Genomic DNA, 20,642 nt, shown 5'->3' on the forward strand with positions numbered 1-20,642 from the left:
AGCAAATAAGCCTTAAAAGCAAAAGCTTGGGGTCCCAAGTTGCAGTGCACACAACATCCTGCAGCATGTCACTGAATCAGGAATTGAATGGGGGTCGGGGAGAGCTGGGGAACTTTTGACTGAAAATACTGTTTTCACAGCTTTTTTAGTCCATCAGTAGCTCCCCAAACCCAAGAAGAGCAACAGAGCTTCCCCTCAAGATGGCATTTGAAAGGTTCCTGTCGTTAAACACTCTGTGATAAGTTGTTGCCTGCATCCCTGTCCCCACACCCTTAGAAGTATCAAGGGCTAGGGATGTCATTTTGGTGACAGAAAACACCAGGGCACAGACAACAGCAGAGCAGTTGCATGCTGCCTCACTGGAGCCTCCTGCACTCCTGCAAGGATCTCTCTGGGACTGGTGGTTCACAGAGCTTTGGAGATACAGGAAAGAACTAAATGAACCTAGAAAACCTACTGTGACTGCTCTGTTTGGGCATCAGTGAGAACCTGGGACATTCCCAGCAGTCCCTCTCCAGGGGCAAGGCATGCAGAGGACAGGGGAGGACTGTGATAGTCAATCTGCCATGCCTGGGCTGGTGTGTGGCTCTTAACCTGCTCCCAGCAGCTGCAGAGACTGGCCCTGACCCATGGTCATCTCTTCCCTCTGCCGGCAGTATGTTTTTCTAGCAGTTCTGTGCTCATCCCTGGGGCAAAATGTATTGGGGATTGATTTCTCAGACTGTTTCTCATCACATCAAGGACTTACTCTGAAAGCATCAAGTCTGGGTTTTTTTTGATAGGGAATGGCTTAGCAGTGGAGCAGTTTTCTCTGGCAGTGATGCCTACAGGGTATCTGCTGTATTACCACTGGCATAATTCAAATACAATTATTAAGAATCCACTTAACCATGCAAGATGAGACAGCTCCATTACATATATAGATGACTATTCCCAAGGCCATTTTTCATTCCCATAAACTCAATTTGAGTTCTGAAAATCCAAGAGAGTCTTTCATTTCTGAGGTAAAGATCTATCAGCTTACCTCTTTGGAGAGTCTGGTGAAAAGGTCGCCTCCCCGCAGGAAATCTAGTATGAGGTACAACTTTCCCTCTGTTTGAAATGCTGTATTAGAAAAGGATGAACATGTCGGAAGTTTGAATCAAGACAAAATCCCCAACGAGTAAGTCCTGTTGACTAGCAGTGTATCATTCATGCCATTGCATCACTGTCACTTCAAAACTTTGAGAACCAAAAAAAACCCCATTTCTGTATAGAACTTAGCAATTGAGCTTTGGCTATGGGAAAAAAAATAGTGCCAGTTGAGAGACAAAAGTGCATTACTAATAAATTCAGTTCTGTGTTAAGCACTTATGAATTAACAGCGTTTCCCACTCCACAAAGTATCAGGAGTCAGAGTGAGGCACAGAGAGAGGTTTCCATATTTGTGTGAGAGAAGAGCCCACATACCCAAATGCCCTCAGGATACCTGTCACAGTAGTAATGGGGCTGGCGTGGCAGGAGGCAATTCCAGCAAGACACCACATTCATGTACACACCTATACAAATTTAGACTGGTATTGATTATTATAACCTGCTTTTATTTAAATTCTCTGTCTTTCTAAATGATACCTGACAGTGGGTGAGAGTTTGGCAGATGTAAACTCAGCAGCTACCCTACCAGCCCTACCTACCACATCAGACTTCATGACAAATTTATTTTAATGGAGGAATGGCTGAAACTTACAAGTACTGGATGTCTCCTTCAGCATAAATGAAGAATTTCACACAGGTAGCCTCTATGACTTTATTAGCAACAGAGTCATAAGTAGGCAGGGGGCATCTGCACGGAAGTGTAACACACCTAGTTACAATCCCCCACCCAATTTAAGAACAAACATTAATTATATTTTATTATAGTTACCATAATGAAGCTTGACTATGAAAGGATGGTTCACTTCTGCCAAAATATCTCTCTCCATTTTAGATCGTACCCGATCCCGAACTATAAAGAACAATAAGAACAGAGGCAGCATGGTCACTGGATACAGTACTGGAATAAGGTCCAGGCAGTCTGGCTTGTGATTCTCACTCTGCTGATGGCTTGTATAACCTTAGGTAAATCAGACCACTTAAGTGTCCTCTATTTCTGTCTAGTCTGTGTAACAAGTTCTATAGGAAGGCCCTGTGTCTTTCCCTATAGAAAGCTGCCCTAACTAAAATGACTACAGTATTGCAAACAACAAGAAGACAATTACACTTCACAGAAGAGAATGTTAATGTGAAAATGAAAACTACACTAAATTAATTACTTTACTTCATTTAAGATGAAACATAATATACCAGTCCTAGAGCAAGTTGGATTAATCTTGTTCAAATTAATTTATTGTATTTTGCTGATGCTAGCAGCATTTATGACATATAATTGAATAGCACTTTCTGGAAGTGATCTATATATGCAACATACAAAACTTCCAATAAACCACCACCCAAACAATCAGTAACAAAGAAAAATTCCAAATAAAAATAGTAACTAATTATTTTTATGTGTAGAGATAACTTTATTGAGTGATACCAGAGAGAAAAATACTTTTTGTGGTGGAGATGAATAGAGAGTAAGGGAAATCATAATTTCAGAGGTGAGCTGAATTCCAGCTAAACAAAACTAATGTTGAAGATTTCATACCAAAGCCATTAAGCAGAATATTTAGACACTAAGGAGGATTCAAGTCCCCACATTACCAAGTCTTGATCCTAACGATGCACTTGTATTTTTCAGTCAATCACTACTTCACTGAAAAGCACTGACATTTTCTTTTTTCTCTTCACAATGCCGATATCCTTTTCAGATGAAAGCATCAACAAGACATATTATGAATCGATTTTAGATAGAAAAGCCTGAGATCTGTCAGACTCTGTCATTGCAGTCATGTGTTGTGGAGCTGCTCAGAAGCTGAGTACTCTCAGCACCCAAGTAAGGAACATTAATAACAAAACCGCCGTCTACTGTACTTCAAAAATTGATGCACAGAAATGGGTCCAAACCAGCTGATCTCAAAACCTTAAATAGCATAGGTGATATACTTGGGTTTCTTGCTACTTTGATGCTTAACTTAGGTCAATAATGACATAAGCTTTACTAGCTCATTCAAGCTACCTTGCAGAATAAATTCAAAACAGAGGAAATTGTGGAATTGTAATCTCATCTCACAAGTAAAAATCACACATCCTACACTCACAAAATGCTCACTATGTGAAGACAGACTGTTTCTTGTGCTGTTCATGAGGGATGATCCCAGATGGGAATTCATGTTGGATAGTTGGGCATTGCTGGACACTCTACATAGTACATTTCCCATTAAGCTTCATTGGGTAACCTAAAGAAGTACCTCTCTGCATTTGCACTGCACAGTTGAAACAGGCTGTCAGAGTGGCAACACACCCTCCTCCACCCATCATTTTAACCTCTCAACAGGCAAAGGCCCAGCTGTGCAGCCCAGTGCTTTGCAAAAGCCCTGTGCCCTGCTTGGCACTGTGGCTGTTACTGGGTGTGGACGAATAACCACACAAACCACCCTTCTCCCCACATGCACACAAGAGACACATCAGACTATAAGAGAAGGTGATATCACCACAGAAGACATCTCACTCTCCACTCATAGCCCCTGAACCTGTAGCTGTTGCATTATGGGGTTACATTTCCTTTTGCAAATCTGTCTTTAGGGAGCAGAAGTCAGGCTTGTAAAGCTGGAGGCTCAGCAGCCCCAAAGACTCTCCCTATCTGGGCACTGCTGTCCTCATACAGCCTGGGCCTGCCCAGGCACCATTTGGTGGCAAAAGCACTAATGAGGGTGCATGGCAGTGGGATGGGCTCTGCTCTGGTCCCTGGGCTGAGACCTCCCTGGTGCCCCACCATGTTTCCCTTGGGGCCAGCTGGGTCCTGCAAGGGTATGGATGCTCTAAATTAGTGCTGCCATGGCAGATACCATTTTCCACTTTCCTCTTTAAAATCTTATTTAGAGAAAGATACAGTGAGACAGTGTATATTACAGACCTCTTAATGGACTGCCTTAGCCAAGGGCACTGGGCTGCAAAGTAAATGTGATAAACAGCAAAGCTCCAGTGTGAATATCTGCTGACTGCAGATACTGTATTGAGATACAGCAGCCTGGACCCTCCCCAGAGTCCTCTGGAGGTGGCTCATGACAGCACCTGGTGATTTGGTTGCCTCTCTGAGTGGGTCAGCATCTCTCCAGTAATTTTGGAAACGGTCTTCTTGATGTCATCAGGCTGAAATTGGTGTTTGAAAGTTTAAATTTTTTTTAAACTACGAAATGGGTTGTCAGATAATAGGTTTGCTGTCTTAGTGACTTTTTCCTCAATGGTTTTTTGTCCTTTATGACAATTTTAACCAAAGTCTGCTGCTGAATCTCCTGACCTGAAACATTAGGGAGAGAAATCCCCCAAACGTGTGACAAAAGCATCTGCCACTTACAGAAAGCTGTGAGGTACAGGAAGATACATGCAGAAAATACACAAATAAGGTAAAAAATTTCACCATCTGCCCAGAGATGTTTGGCAAAAAGCATTATTAATTATAAATTATTTGCTCATCCCTACCTTTCAATAAGAAATGTCACTGCTTAACCAGGAGTGAAGCATTAATTAATTAATAAAGCAAGAATAAGGGGAGCTACAAATTAAGCTAATTAAATCTGCATCAAAAAGTATTGCAGCAGGAGAAATAAATCAGTGAACAAAACAATGGCTTTAGATTTCATCCATTACCCTCCTCACTTCTTTAAAACTCAGTATTTTGCCTCAAGTGGAGCAAAAGCAGAATAGGACTCAGACTTAGGAACTTGAAACTCAATTTCAAATTCTTCACATAGCACAGGAACACAAAAAAAACAATGCAAATAGAATATACACATAAAACTCTCTGCAACATCCTTTTCAATTCTATTGCTGTTATTTTAATCTGTTTTTAATACTGTCTATGGTAGGCAAAAGTAGAGAGCTAAATTCTAAATTCAAATCCACACTGCCTATGTCCAGAAGACAAAGTACGTGTGTGGTGCCTAATTACCTGAGATATGGAGAAATACAGCTTTCTAATAGTGATCATAGTCTTGCCTCAATGCTTCTGCTGGGTAACACTATTTGCTTTACTGTGTTCTTGTTCCACACAGAACTAAACCCCTAAAGAGCAGCCTTTCATGTTGCACCTTCATCAGCAGAGCATTATTACAACACAAAGAAAAAACAGAAAAGTGTCCTGTTGACACACTCAATGCAGAAGCATATCAATAATGTCACACAAAGCACTTCATGTGCTTTTCCTTTGAAATGTGCATCATTCTGTGAATGTGATTTTCTCTGGGGCCTGAAATATGGAACCTTTTAGAGATGGAGAAAGAGCCATTATATCACAGCTTCACCACTCAGCCCTATGCTTCTGCAGCAAAGGTAGAAAAACAGACCTACAGAGTGGGAGACACTCCTTTGTAGAAGGGCACTCTGAGAAATCAGTAAGAATGCAGGCTGTTCAGGTTTTAGGAGTTCAGAGTCTGGGGGAGGTAATTTTATCTCCCCCCCTCCTTTTTTCCTTTTTTTCCCCCCCTTTTACATGAAACAACACATTTGGCTTTAAAGAAATCAAAGAGTTGCCTCTGTTTGTTGTATTTTAAAGTAGCCTTGATGCTCAAATGTTGAGATTTGGAATGACAGATGTCTCTAAATCAATATTACACTTTAGTATTGTACTTCCATTTCTAGTCTTTATCACTTATTAATTATTCTCTCTCTTTGTAAAAGTTAATTAAATCTTGCAATATCCCTCTGAAGTACCTCTACTCAATTTTCCAACAAAGAAAATTAAAGAATAGATTGATGAAGTCTGATGCTACAGGAAAAAAAAAACAAACAAAAAAACCCCAAACAAACCCAAAAAACCCACATGGGACTTGTCAGGTGCAAACATGGCTTTTGGGACATACAAACTCAGCTGAAAAGAAATGTGAAAAGAAATGCTCAGAGATTTACTCCTCATAGCCTTGACCAGCAAGGAGCAGCCTGGTGAGCTGAGGGTTCTGTACAGTCGCCTCCTTCCTAACCCATGGAGCCTCTGGCAGCTGCAACCTCCTGCTGTTTTCTCAATGGGACATCAACTTGGATCTCTCTTCTTGATCAAAAAAAAAATCTACAGATGCTGCAGGAGATTAAGTGTGTTTTAGATTTTTTGGCTGAAATTAGCTGTTGGGCTCAACCCTATCATTAGAGAAATACTGACTGACAGACCAGCCAGATAATCACATAAATCTCATGCCCTTATGCAGAGGTGAAATTTCAATTTTTGTGTATTTTTAAGCAGAACTGGACCACTGAAAATCCACAGATTTGTTTATGCATAGCTCCCAGATGAAACTGTTTCTCACCAAGGTCTGTGAGCTGCAGATGTGAAATGGTATCAAATAAGTCAAATCCTATGGTGATGTACATCACCAGCGAAGTCAGAATTACACCCCTTACAACTGCATAAACCAGTTCTAACTAAATGTATTAAAACCAGATTAAATAAACAGTTTGATGAAGAGAAAAGAAAGCTGCCATCTGCTGGAAGGGAATTTCCTCTAAAGATCCAAAACCTACAGCTGGAAATACATCTGTTCACAACTTGTGCAAAACTGAAAATCTTCAACACCACTGCAGAGTTCCACCTGGAACTTTTTTTTTAATAGAAATCATATGTTTGATTTAAATTTATTTACCTCGGTGAATGTGATATCCTGTGAAATCATCAATAAAGTATTTGTTGAATTTGAGTGTAACATGCTCCTATACTTCATTTGCTTCAGTTGTACTGAAGTGGGACTTATAACTGGTTTTTATTATTATTACTACTATTGCAGGAAATAACAATTTCAGTACTAACTCTTACTGACAGGCAATAATTACCTATGGTCTAGGAACAGGCAAAACTTCAAAATGACAAATTAATAAGAAGGTTGGCCTTAGAATTCAGACATCCCAGTAAACACTATTCCTCAGCAGCTCTGGAAATTATGATGAACTGAAGAAAGAGAGTGGTTTCATACAGTTTTGCAATAAAGAAAAATTGTTTAAAACATGTATGAGACAGTTGGCCTTCTCTCCCCACACAAAATAGGTATTTCAGATTTAGTTCCAGCATATGAGAAGCCATAATACAAAGATGACCAGGACATACAGTCCTCAGGCCTACTCTTAAATACAGTCTAAAGAGGGATTAATTTTTTTTCCATCAAACTTCTCTCATATCTTCTGTGAGACTCTTTTTTCCCTTGCAGCTCCTGCCCTGCAGTGCTGGCTAACTCACATGCAGCTGCAAAGAAGAGGCAGCACCAAGATTCATATTTCCTATCCGTGGGACATTCCAGTATCAAATGAGTGTCTGCCTTGTGTTTGCTATGGAGAAGCAATGAAGAAGTTGTTTTTTTTTCTTGTCCCGCTTGAGATGGAGATGATCCAGATGTCCAGGAACTGCTGGGTCTCTCAGGGCAATGAGTTCTGCCGCTTGCCTTTTAAGCTTGAAGCCCAGCATGGTTTAATCATGCACTGCTGCTCTTTGCTCCGAAAACACACCTGTTTGGTGGGTTTCACAGGGAGACCTGAGTCAAGTTTGTGCATCACCTTACTCTGGAAGAGTGAAAGCTGTCTGTGCTTTGGTATTCACCACAAATACTTTCTGTAGCATATCATCAAAGGCAAAAATACAGCTTTTATGATTGAAAAGCATGAGGAGTGAACACTGGCTCAGAGATGAAAACGCAAAGATATTCCCTCTTATGCCAGCCTTCTACATGAAAAAAAAAAAGGTCCCCTTTATTCAGCCTCTCCAGCTCTAAAAAGCCATTTTTATTGAAAGGGGCATTTTCTCTCCTCAGGACCTTTGAGCAACTGATAATTCAATTGCAAGGCTTGGCAGAGGTAAAAGGGGGTGAGGGTGGCACAGGATCTCCCCAAGAATTCTTGGCACACCAACTCAGGGCAAAGTGTCCCTGTGTGAGAGTGATTTAAAGCCCATTCAAGCCCCTTCTCTTTTGTTAGATGAGATATTTTGTTTAATGGCATGGTATGAAACCTTCTGCCTGTTCCACATCAGATATTTAAGGATGAGACCAATAATCTTTTATAAAATATTAAGTGAGAATTCCTGGAAGGAGAGGAAATGCAGTATTTCCTCTCTGTGTAGAACATATGTACTGGGATGCTGTCATTTGCCACCATGGCAGTTTTAGTCATAGGCTGAAATAATCCTAGTGAATGTTTTCTGTAGGCCTGTTCAAAACGAGTAATTTTGAATATTTTCGAAGACATTTTTGCTGTGGGTTTTTGTTCTCTAAACTGGAATGGAAAGCCAAGTTTTGCCAAAATTAAATTGAGAAAAATTGTTTTGGCTGCATCAAAGTACTCTTTGTTAAGGATTTATTTTGTCTTTTTATCTCCTCTTTCTTAACTCCAATTGTAATGTACAACTATAAAATATTGTTTGAAAAGGTAATCAATCAAACCAAAGAATTCTGCTGAAATGCTTAAAATACTGATAATATCATGTAAAATACTGATATTTTGTCAAGCAAAATTTCCCTCAACTGTCCTGTTCCCATGGATAGACACTGTCAGAAACTCATCTTTTCTTTATCAGCTGTAACATAAATTCAGAAGATGGTTAACAAAAATACCCATCAGGAAGTTTTAGAACCCCTATGTCTTCCAGGTTTAGGGGAAACACGCAAAGTTTTGAAGTGAAGTTTTTGCCATTGTTTACTGGCTTAGCTCTGATATGGGTAACATGAGGCAGTGGCTGGACAGTGAGAAGTTCCTTTCTCAGAAGGGAGGGTTTGGATGGATTTGGTCAAAGGACAGGAGACAAATGTTAACATTCTCCCTAAGCTGTCCAGACCACAACTGCACTATGTTGACTTCCCACTCTAAACACTCCTTCCATTAGGCTGCCTGGATGTAGTAAACACAGAGCCAGTCCAATCTTACTTCTTCTAACAAAAATTTTTGGATGAGCATTTCAGTTACTGAATTGCAAAAATTTTGGTTTCCAAAACAAATAACTACTATATTTAAGGCATCACTGAGGAAGCTGGGATAGTAGCTTATCATCCAACACTGAAGGCACACTTCATTTAGGAGATATGAAACCCTGAGACAGATTCTATTTGTAAACCACACAGGATGAGGTTTACCAGGTTATTCATAACCCAGTCCTCCATGCTGCCTGCACACAAAAGAGACAGGAATTTATAATTTAAATAGTTCAGTAAAATTGTGCCATTTAATGTTAACATTCAGACAAAACAAACCTCTGCTTTGCCCAGGGGCTGATGTGATGCAGACATACTTAATATAGTTCTGCTAATATGTTTGCTTCATACAAATGAAAAAGCATCTGCAAGACAGCTGTCTATCACTGAAGAAGCCTCCAGTCCCACCAACAAGCAGGGTGTGAAGTCAAGGCAAGGTCATTTCCTAAATTAGAGCATAAGAAAAAACTGCTCTTTTGCTGTTATCAACATGCTCATTAAAGCTTTGCAATCAGCAAGCCTTGGTCACACAGACGACACCAACAACAACAAGGCTGATTTATTATTTTCTCTTTTGACAAGAGAAACACAGTCTTCAAAGAATTGTGAATTGGTTTTCAGCCTGGACTCCACTACTGTATAGGGATTGTTGTGGAAGATATGACTAAGTTCAGAGAACTTCTGGGTGAAATCCTGGCCCTAAAGCAGTCAATAGTAAAACCACTGTTGACATTAATAGGATCTCACCAGCTACATCTCAGTCCCTATATACAGCTCTATAAATATATGTAGCTGCTTGAGCTCTGAAAGAATACCTAACCAAAAAGGAAATATTGTTTTTTTCCCCTATGTTACTGAGAAACTGCCAAAAGCTAAACATAAACAGTAGTACACAATGACTACAGGGAGACAGGAGGAGAGCAGACAAACATTTAAAGGATATAAACACAGAGGAAAAAGACTTATTTATCAAAATAAAATAAAAAAAATCATATAAATAGGAGGAGGTAAGTAAAACAGAAAAAGAGGAAATGTAGGCTATATTGGGCAAACTGTAACTGCATGAACCCCCACGGAGCAGAGCAATGGCTTGGGACTGGAACCTCCTTACTGACACATTTTAAAACAAAACTGAACAGGAAAAGTTAAATAACTATTTAGTAAGAAACCAACCAGCCTGCCGTAACTGCGGGGGAATGAGACTGCACTTTTCACTGTGCTACTTTGCTGCAGTGACTCCACCTCAATAAAGGACATCTTAAAAGACCAGAAAAATCTAGATTTCATTATTATGCACAACTGTTTGGAAGGCTGTCTGAAACACAGCATTTATAGCAGGATTATTGCCCATAGTATCATATCAGAACATTCCACCAAAGTGAAAAAAATATCAGAAACCAAAAATTCATATTGGAAGTGAACTTGAAAATCCTCTGAATAACCACAAGCAGTCTAGTTTCCACACAGTGCTTTTAATTCTATGGTCTCAGAGAGCCATATCAAGAAACTTTGATCTCTAAGGCTGTTACCCTGTGGGTGATAGCTGTGGGTAAGGCAGAGGGGTAATGCAGCTCTCTGGGGCCACCCAGCCCTGTGACAGTCCTTCCCTGTGACAGTGACTGCTAGCAAACCATATTCCTCACACACACAGTGCAAACTTTCAGTCTTCCTCAAAACTTTGCTTTGGAAGTTGCTTGCTTTGTGCTGGGAACACCATGTGAAAACAAAAGTACAAACCAGTACTTCTAAATGTACACTTGCAAATATTTCTTCTTATGATAGCATACAAGGATCAAGATAATATCTAGCTGTATGACACTGATGTTTTACATTGCAGAGCTTATTATATTCATAATGAAACCAAATTTGAAATAAGTATTGACAAAATCTATATATAAGATAAATATTTAAAGGATATCAAAATGTAGGACAAAGACTTATTTATCAAAAGAAAAGGAAAGAAAGAAATATAAATAGCATTAGATATGTGAAACAGAAAAAGAGGAAATGTATGCTCTTTCAGCAGAAAAGTCAATTCTGAGTTTACAGTATTGATGAAGACAATTCCCTCTGAATGACAACTATGTCATAGCCCATACAAAGATCTGAAAGATGACCAGGGACACACTACCATTGTCTGAACAACTCAGGCTTTGCCTGAATTTACAAAAGTAGTCTACTGCTGCTGAGAAAATGTCAGTTAAATAATGTGCCATGGAAACCTTTTGAGTGTGTCAATTACTATCACATGCAGATAGAAAATGCTGTAGAGAAAATAGAAAGGAGAGGCTGTCCTTCATGGTGATTGCTGGTCTCTCCTCAATCATCAAAACCATCTTGGAGCAAATGCCACAGCTACACAGACGCTGAAACTGACATGTGTGACCTACATGAAGAATGTGAAAACAGAGAATAATTTTGCTTCTGTAGAAACAAATTCCAGATGGTAGTCTCCCACACTGTGCCATCTAACTTTTATGGAGAGCCAGCTAAGTGCTAGCACACCTCCAGGAGCAGTTGTGAACAGAATGCCTGGCCAGCTGTTTGGTGAAGGTTTGCAAGCGATCTAACTGCAGTGCTGTGAGGAAAACCATCACCAGTGCAACTGATCCCTGCTCTGCTGTCACCCTTACTTAAAATGGCATCAAGTGACAGCGTTGACCTCACTGTTAATCTGTCCTCATGCTTGAAAGGAAATAAGGTTTTTCTGCTGTGTTATGGGAACCAATAAAAGCAGTTGGATGCAACTCCCAGATGATGCTTACAAATTTGGTTTCCAGCCAACTACAACTGCACTGCAGTTGCAGGCAGCTGAACTTGGTTAAATAGCAATTATCCTGGCTGTTACAAATGGTGCAACTTATTCAATGAACAGAACAAACAAATGCTTGTCATATAGATAATGGATTTGTACCATAGCCAAAGACTTGCAGAGTCCATCAGGGAGGTTAAAAATCCCAGGGATATTTAGCTATTGTATTTTCAGTTTAGCTTTCCACTACAGCTGTACCTTTATTCAAAAGCACAGTTGATTCATAGTTCTGATTATTCCAAATAATCAATGTATTATACACAAGACACATTTCCTAACAATTTCTGTGTTTGGAATATTTAGCCATTAAATTCCATAATGCAATAGATTGCACTTCAGTGAGGAAGGGTGTTAATAACATCTCCATTAATATCTGACTATTGCTCCTCCAAAGAGCAGTAAGCACTGTGAAGAGCAGGCTGGCATAATTAGGTTAGCATTACAGATATGGAGATTGAGCAGAGGAGCAGCAGTAAGGGTAGCTGGGTGATGTTCATGAAGCAGAAATGTGAGCACAGCCAGTCTTGTAATTCCTAAACTGAGGTACCAGTTCCCATGCTAGACACAGCCTGCCATGAAAGAACAGACTACATAACCTAATTCAAAGGAGATGAAGACTAAGAGATCTGAGTTTGTATTTGCCAAAAGAGCAATTTTTCTCTTCCTGTAATTCACAGCCTTGTGGTACCAACAGCAAGATCTTGGACATCAGGCAGGATTAAAAGACTTCCAGAGGTCATTCACGTGCTGCACGTGATGGGTTGCCAGCAATAGCTTCTCTCTTTTGGCAGCGGGTCTCTTAAAATTAGAAGCATTGCAAGCAAGCACAAAGCTTATAAAGCTCCTTTAAGATAGTGCATGACAAGACACAAAAAATTTCAAGCCTCAAGACTAAGACATAAGAAAACCAAAAAAATAGACTTTCACATGAAGATTTCCATTTGGCTTATAGAACATCATCTAGAAATGCAGAAGAAAAAGGGCAGCAAGGAAGGCAAAACAGTGAACAGTGTTTTGTTGTCACTGGTAAAGCCCAGCTGGCCTGGAAACATCCTGTCCACTGATAATGTGTTTAATTCTTAAAGTAAACACATGGGAGAAGGAGTGTGAAGGTTGACAGCTGCAGACAACAACCCTCCAGAAATCCTCACAGCATCATGGACTCACAGAATATGCTGAGTCAGAAGGGACCCATCAGGATCATTGAGACTAACCTCTGGCCTTGCACAGGACAGCAAAAGTATCACACCATTTTACAAATCCATCTAATCAAGGTCTTCTTCTAGAAACTTTCTCTGAATGGGACTCTCAAAAGGAAAAAACATCTTAACAATATGACCACTCTGCTGGCTTGGCAGCAAGACATTTCTACCAGTTTAATTACACCCCCAGAATTTTCAATAATCTTTGTGGTAGAGTAGGAGTACCTCTGCTCTCTCGTAACAAAGCACTCACAGAGGACCTGAAAGTGAGGACATGCAACCAGAGCAGATAATGTCACCCCTGATTTACCTAGTATATAACTAAATCTTCTAAAATGAGTACCTAGGAAAAATGAACACTGAGGAAGGAAAAGAACATAAAAGATTCTCAGCCTACAGAAGATGGAAGTTGAACATAGCAAATTTCAAGATGTGGAAGAAAACTGCAAAGAGGAAACTGTTCTTGAGAGAGAGAAGATGTATTAACAGCTTCAGCTGTGGAAAGGCAGACACTGGATAGATTCTAGGAAGCATTTTGTAACAATGTAGTACTAGAGACAGTCTAAGAATGAGTTAGGCAAACATCTGTGAGGAATGATACAAAAGCATCACTGAATGACCCTAGCTCAGGGGTGGGCCATGAGATTTCTTCAGGTGCCTTCCAGATGATGCCTCAGTAGCTGTGCGAAGCACAGGGTACCCTCCCAGAGTACCACACCAGAGGGTTTACGTGGCACAGATCCAGGCAAGGACATGAGGCCTGCTTCCAAAGCAGAACCACTGAGCCTCTGTGATTGTCCTGAAGTTCATCTAGTCCTCATTCACAGGTTCTTGGCTCAGACAGAACACTGTACACGGCCAGCAGTGGCAGTCTCATTCTTTTAGCTGAAGCTTCATGTCTTCATAGATTTGTTCCTATTAAACTAAGCTGTGTGTTTCTCTCCTCTCTCTGCTTGCCAGCTAGTGTTGATGAGGGGTCTGAGGGTTCACAAATACCATTGCACCTCCCAGTCCTTTCCTGGTAAAAGGATTTTTTCTATTGATAAAATGGAATTGCATCACATTTTCAGATAGGATAAACATTTCAGTTGTGGCTTCAGAGCAACTGTCTGTGTAGTCTCTCCATTCCTGAATCCACAGCAAAAGTAATTCAAAGCAATCTGCTACTTGACAATAAAAAATATCAAATGTGATCTTTTCTGTAAAACAATAACCAGTTTGAGAGTAACTGTAAATATCTGTCATTGGATATACAATGCAATGAATATTATAAAAAAAATAATCCAGTGGAAGACAAACCATAGTGAAACTCTTGATCAAGTCTGTGATGGAGAGTTTAAGAATGAGTTTGGGTCTGAAAACCTTTTAACAGTGGTACCTATAGAAGCTGCAGTTTCAAGTATCTCCATTGCTGCTTATTCACCATGGCAAGTAAGCAGATCAATTGAAACTTTGAAGAGGTAGATGGCAAATTGACTGAAAATTTTAAGATGGTTTGAAAAATTGCTTTCTACCATCAGAAAAGCCATAAGCATGATGAACTACTCATTCCTGAAAAATACCCAAAAAACAGCTACCATTCCTTTATTGTCCGGAATAGCCAGGGAGCAAATTTAAATGCAACCTGCATGAGCTGCTGCAGGTTCTTATATTTAAAAATGGCATTCTTTCTATATTTCACTGACAGAAGATTGACTCAACAAACATTTAGAACAAACTTATATAATTTGATCACAGGTAAAGAACATATATTTTCTGCCAAAGAAATCAGCAGGTTTTTTTAAGTGCTTTCTTCCTTTGACTTCAGATTTGAATCACCTTTGTCCTCTGTAGAGAATCTTCACAGGAAAACCTGAATAACTATCAGGTACTGCTAAAGCCCATGGAACTGCTCAAGGATTAGAAGTCAAGGGCATTGACCTAGCAAAAAGATGGAAAAAATTAAGACAATTCTGGGCTGTACCTTGTGAAAAACACAAACACGGGTGCACTCAATGTCTTCACAGCAAAGTCTGAAACTCTGGCTTAATCCTATGGGTGCACTAATAAGCAGTGTGGTTCCAATCTAGGGAAAATGACAGTGTGTGCTGGGACCGGAGGTTGCCCCACCCTTTATGTCGCACTTTGGGGCCATGACCTCAATGGCCACAAGAGGCAGGAGAGCACTGGGTGGGCTCATGAGTGAGTTTCATCAGGAGGGAACTCTGTGTGCTCCAGAACTGCTGTGCTTGGCAAACCAAGGCACAACAAAGGGAGATGATTGGAATAATTCCTTCAAAAGCTCAAATCCAAGCACCAATGTTGTTGGATGCTAGGACACCTACCACAGTTTCTGCTGCAGAACTGCTCATGAAGAAAGTTGGTGTTTGCTTCTGAGTCCTGTCCTGTGTGCTCTTTGGGCAGAATAAAACAAAGCTGTTTCAGGCAGCAGCATACTAAATGAATGAAGCTGCTTTCCAAGTGAACATTCAACTGTGCATGGAGCTATAATTTGATATTATTGTAACAGCAGAGTTACACTGGAAGAAAAGTGTGGACAGGAAAGGACTGGCCAATATTGCTACATTTACCTGCAGCAGAAATTACAAGCACAGATGTGTGTGCTCCTATCTGAAGCAGTCTGTTTGATTGACGGGGAGAAAGAAAGACAGGGAGGTTGATTTTAATTTTTTATCAATATTTAGGCAAAGACTTAATAATTCTGCCCTGCTTTGCACAACAGGAAGAACCTGCTGTTCAGCAATGTGAGCAGCTGTTTCAGCAGAATCACAGAACCAACCAGGTTGGAAAAGACCTCTGGGATCACAGAGTCCAACCTATGACTGAACACCACCTTGTCAATTAGACCATGGCATTCAATGCCACATCCAGCATTTTCCTGTGAAGAAATTCTTCCTAATGTCCAACCTAAACATCCCAAAGTGCAGATTAAGACTATGTCCTCTCATCCTATCACTAGGAAGAAGAGGCCAGGAAGAAGAGGCCAGGAAGAAGAGGCCAACCCCCCACTACCTTTAATGTGGTTGTAGAGAGTGGTAAGTTCACCCCTGAACCTCTTTTTCTCCAGGCTAAACATTTCCAGCTCCCTCAGCAGCTTCTCCTACGACTTGTGTTTCAGACCCTTCACCAGCTTTGTTGCCCCTCTCTGGACTCTATACAGAACTCAAGAGCCAATATTTTCACAAAGAGAAACTTCAATTTTCTTTGGCAGTTAGGGAAACCCCTGAAGTAACAGCAGGTTTTTGTGTAAAAACAAATGAGCCAAAATGTCCCAAAATTTGCTACAAAATAGCATTTTAAACATCCAGTGTTCATTTCTTTAATGTCATAGCAGTGCCTCCTAATAGGATCTTCACAATGCACTTGGAATTGTGAAAATGCTATAATTTAATCAGGACTTCATACAATGCAAACACCAACATGGTTTGAATAAAACAGATAATAAAATCTTTGAGTGATGCGTGTTCAGTTTATATTTATAGGCAAAAGTTTTCTCTTCTCATCCAAATCTGAATCCAAACACTGTACAGAGTCACTAAAGAGTATTAAGTATCTAACCCAGAAGCTACAAGCTCAATGAACACTTCAGCAAATGCTAGGAAAACAAACTTCCAGGAATGCTTTTTGTAGTTTTTGACCTGGCCAGTCTGCTGTATATTCAGACTAGGACTCGCTATAATATTTACTGACACACAATGAGTTGCCTAAACACAGTTCATTTTCCTTATAATATACAAATACACATTATTCTCCACAGCCCATTAGAATCAGCCTAAGTGAGCCCTCTCTTACATACTGTACCCTTTCTTCCTTCAGAAAGCAAGCCCTAGCCAAGCTGAATTTTTTAGGTCTGCAAGTAAATTTGCAAAGGCACTGTAAAAACACAACCCAAAAGTGATCCTTAAGCACCGCTTGTTGAAGAACTTCTTGTTTCATTTTCAAAACTCCCAGAGAGGAAAGAAAGCTCTGCTTCCTCAGATGACAGCTACCAAATCCAATTTACTCCTAAACTGTGAGGAAGGTTGTCATGCTCCACATCACTTCTAACTCCTAGCCGACACAAAACATGCATGTGAATGGGCCAGGTCTAGATGATGACCCAAGAGCATTGCTGTCTGGTTCAGCACATACTCACTAGGCTGATCTTTACATTTTAGAGACACTGGGAAATATACAGAGAAATCAAATATTTTTGTGTTTGTGCACACAGAAGTTGCTCTTTCCAAGACTGAAAAATTACAGTGTATGGCTATTTGTGGAGAAGGCCGAGTCTATGTCTCAGCTGGATCTTTAAGGGCACTTCCAGGTCCAGCAATGTTTGTGTTTTTCTGAGCTCAGAGCCCTGATGCTTGGAGGGTTACAATTCTCAGATTAAAGAAGCCATGCATAAACAGCAGTTCCAAGGATGCAGAGCACACAGCCTTTCCTCCAAACTTCAGGGCAAGAGTACCTCTGCTGAGGGGCAGGACTGTCCAGTGGACAGACTTCTCTGATGAATTTTTCAGAAGCAGGTAATAAGAGGCCCAAAAGATATAAAAAATATAGTGGAATACTTTAAGAAAAAATAAGAAACCAAAATTTAAATGGTGAACCTGGGTAAGTACCAGGGCCTCTCACCAAACACAAGGACTGTACAAAATAGAAAAAGACACTTCGAAAACATCGGCACAACAGAGCAAGTTTTACCTGAGGTGAAGACTCTTTCTGAGTCCTGCTTTACAGGGTAAAAATGTCTACAGTTTCTCATTTTGTTGACATTTTATTCCTTTCAAACCAGAGGGAAACCACTAGATTCTGTATCTGACATCTAACCACCACATTTGTTACAGGGAAACTAAGTCACATACAGAGGAAAACTGAAGAAACAACTTTGGTTGGTGTCCAACCAGGAAAACCACCACTACAATTTTTTCGGTGGTTTAGACAGAAATTCCACTTCACCTGGTAACATCTAAGTTAGTTGTTTGATTTTGGGTATAATCAATATTTTCAATTCTACATCCCCGAGAACACCCAAGCTCTCTGTGAGTCACTAAAGCTGCTCTCACAGCTTACTGCACCTATAACCACCACACATCAGCAAACCTGCTGGCTTAAACTCAGGTGATCATAAACTGCAAAGCACTTTAGAGGTTTTGACAAAAATATTATCATTTCTAAACCCTATATTTACAAAAAGGTAGATTTCATTCTCAGGGTCAAACAGCTTCCAGTGCCAAGACACACTCCATTGCCAACCTGATGGGCAGATGCAAACTGCATCCTCATGATCCATCACATAACCCTCATTACAATATTTATAAAGTTCATGAGCACTATGTCAGTGAATTAGGTCTTCATGCCACTTTCTCTTAGATTGCACATCTGCTGCAGGAACGGGTCTTTGATTTTCAAGCTCCCTTACATTCCAGCACAGCAACCTGCTGGGGATTTATGGGCATTTCATGGATGTTTAATGAGGCTTACACCGTAACCAATCTAAACAACTTTTGATCATGGAATTCTGAAGCACATTCAGCAAAGCTGATGGAGCCTGAGACACCTTGAGAGAAATACTGAATTAATCAGAACAGTCAGCTTGCCCTGTCCCTCTGCTGCAGCTTTGCTGGTGAATACCAGACACACATATACACACAATAAACACTCCCTGGTTTATTTCTGGTTCCCTCAGATTTCCAGTGTATTCAGGATGGGCAGTGGAGACTCACTGATACATCTCTGTAAGCATTTAAACATATAGATCAACTTTATTATCTGTCAACTTTTTATCTAAAACTTCAATTTTAATGAAAAAGTAGAGTATAACAAAGACTTGAAAGCAACATTTTAATATGGTATTTTAAGAATACTATTTACTGACATTCTGAAGGGCAAAAGTCTCACTCCTGGAAGGTATTTAAATGCCTAAATATCTTTGAGAACCTAGATGCCTCCAAAAGGATTTATATTTGCAAATGAAGATATTAATGTAATGTAATGTAATATACAGCATTTGAAAGAGAGAGAAGATAGAGTTACACATGTGTGCAGCCTTAAATCTGATGTATTCCATATCTGGCACCTAACACACGTAACATCCTTAAACATTTTGAACGAGGCTTTCCTAAAGTTAATAACAGAATGAAACACTTATCTTGTTTCTTAATAAAGCTTTCTGCTTTAAAGTCAGATACCCACAAGCTCCTGAAGAAGGAAAGGAGGCAGAAAGGAAAGAAACTTACATGCAATGCTCTCATTTACAATGAAAAGTAACAACGGCTTTTCCCCTTTCAAGGATCTGCTGTTACAGGTGCTTATTCAGATATACCCTATGTTTAAAATAAACCTTCATGAGTTTAAGATTAATTTAATTTTCACAAATATTCATGTGTACAGCATGTGCCTCTGCAAACTTGTATACAATCTAAACTGTAATATTCTGAAGCCTAACTTTCCCTTCACAGCAGGAGTGGTCCCACTGATTAGCAGATCTTTTTCAAGCTCAAATCTACATATGTGATTGATCTTCAAAGTCTCTTTTGTATAAAAAGCCATTTTTCAACTGTAAATGCTTGAAGAATTCTGCTGCTGCTTGCTGTACTCTTCTTACACTAACCTTTGCTGTTGCTGTTGTTTTGCTGTTGTTGAAGTTGAGATCATGCTCACAAGGGACAACTACCCTGGAAAGGGGCAGGAGACAACTGGATCACTGGAGACAGCACCATTTTGTACTTCTGCTTCTTCCTAAACATTACCAGCCAGCCATGGCCACAGTCGGGCTCCCAGGGCAGGAAATCCCTCAACAGGACCTACTATGGTTGTTCTTCAGAGCAAGTACCATCACACCTGAAGGTCTCTTCCTTATCCAGGTTTTATTTCTTCAGACTAATCCAGAAAATAAATCAGCTTTGCTATCCCATCCTCTTTATTTTCTTTCTGACTTCTCCATCTACATGCTTTGAAAATTTGTTTCACTATAGAAAATAACTGCTGTAACATTTAGGGTTGTCTGGCCATTGCCAGTGGAATTGGCATGGAGAGGTTTGAATTTCCTGCTCTATGTGGTACTTGTGCAGAGTGCAGGTCAGAAAGCAAAATCATTCAGAAATTTGTCTTGTAGTGTGCGCTTTGTCAGCAAATGCTGAATGCAGTGGTAACGTACCTGTAGCTTTGCTCCCACTACTAGACAGGGTAGTAAATACTTCAAATTGGAGTGGCTTCCAGCCTTTTTGAGTGTAGGAAGTCAGCAATAATACAGCACTCTCACTTAAAAAATGAAATTAAGCCATCAGAAATATTATCTCTGTGCCAAAAGTTACATGGAAGCTTACTGACAACAATCCTCATTGTTTGTCTTACTCACCCTGTTGCGAGTGAGGTTCTGTCTCTATTTTTTCACTTTGAGTTAAACAGCTGTCAATCTTAACTTATTTGTAGAAACTGGTGTGGACAAATTAATTCCTATCCCTGTGCTGGTTATCTTGAGATTAATGGGAAATCCAGAGCTAGGAGTCAGAGGGGTAAGTAGTCTGAATGGGAGAGAAATGCAACCTACCAAAATCACAAAGTAGCCTCAATTTTTGGATCTTGTGA

The 20,642-nt window shown here is 40.0% G+C and overlaps 1 protein-coding gene across 2 annotated transcripts in view; it reads right to left on the bottom strand.

Annotated features, from left to right (window-relative positions):
• The window catches only part of RPS6KA2 (ribosomal protein S6 kinase A2), a 162,824-nt gene that overhangs the window by 70,651 nt on the left and 71,531 nt on the right, over positions 1 to 20,642 (bottom strand). The window contains exons 4-5 of one of the 2 annotated variants that reach the window (XM_039707207.1): positions 1,904 to 1,984; positions 1,025 to 1,104 (exon numbers count right to left, since the gene is read on the bottom strand). In XM_039707207.1, coding sequence (XP_039563141.1) covers positions 1,025 to 1,104; positions 1,904 to 1,984 — 161 coding nt within the window. The remainder of the gene's footprint in view (positions 1 to 1,024; positions 1,105 to 1,903; positions 1,985 to 20,642) is intronic. The other variant, XM_039707208.1, reaches the window with a different exon arrangement.

Source organism: Passer montanus, unplaced genomic scaffold (assembly GCF_014805655.1).
Source record: "Passer montanus isolate IOZ18808 unplaced genomic scaffold, ASM1480565v1 scaffold2, whole genome shotgun sequence".
NCBI lineage: Eukaryota > Metazoa > Chordata > Aves > Passeriformes > Passeridae > Passer > Passer montanus.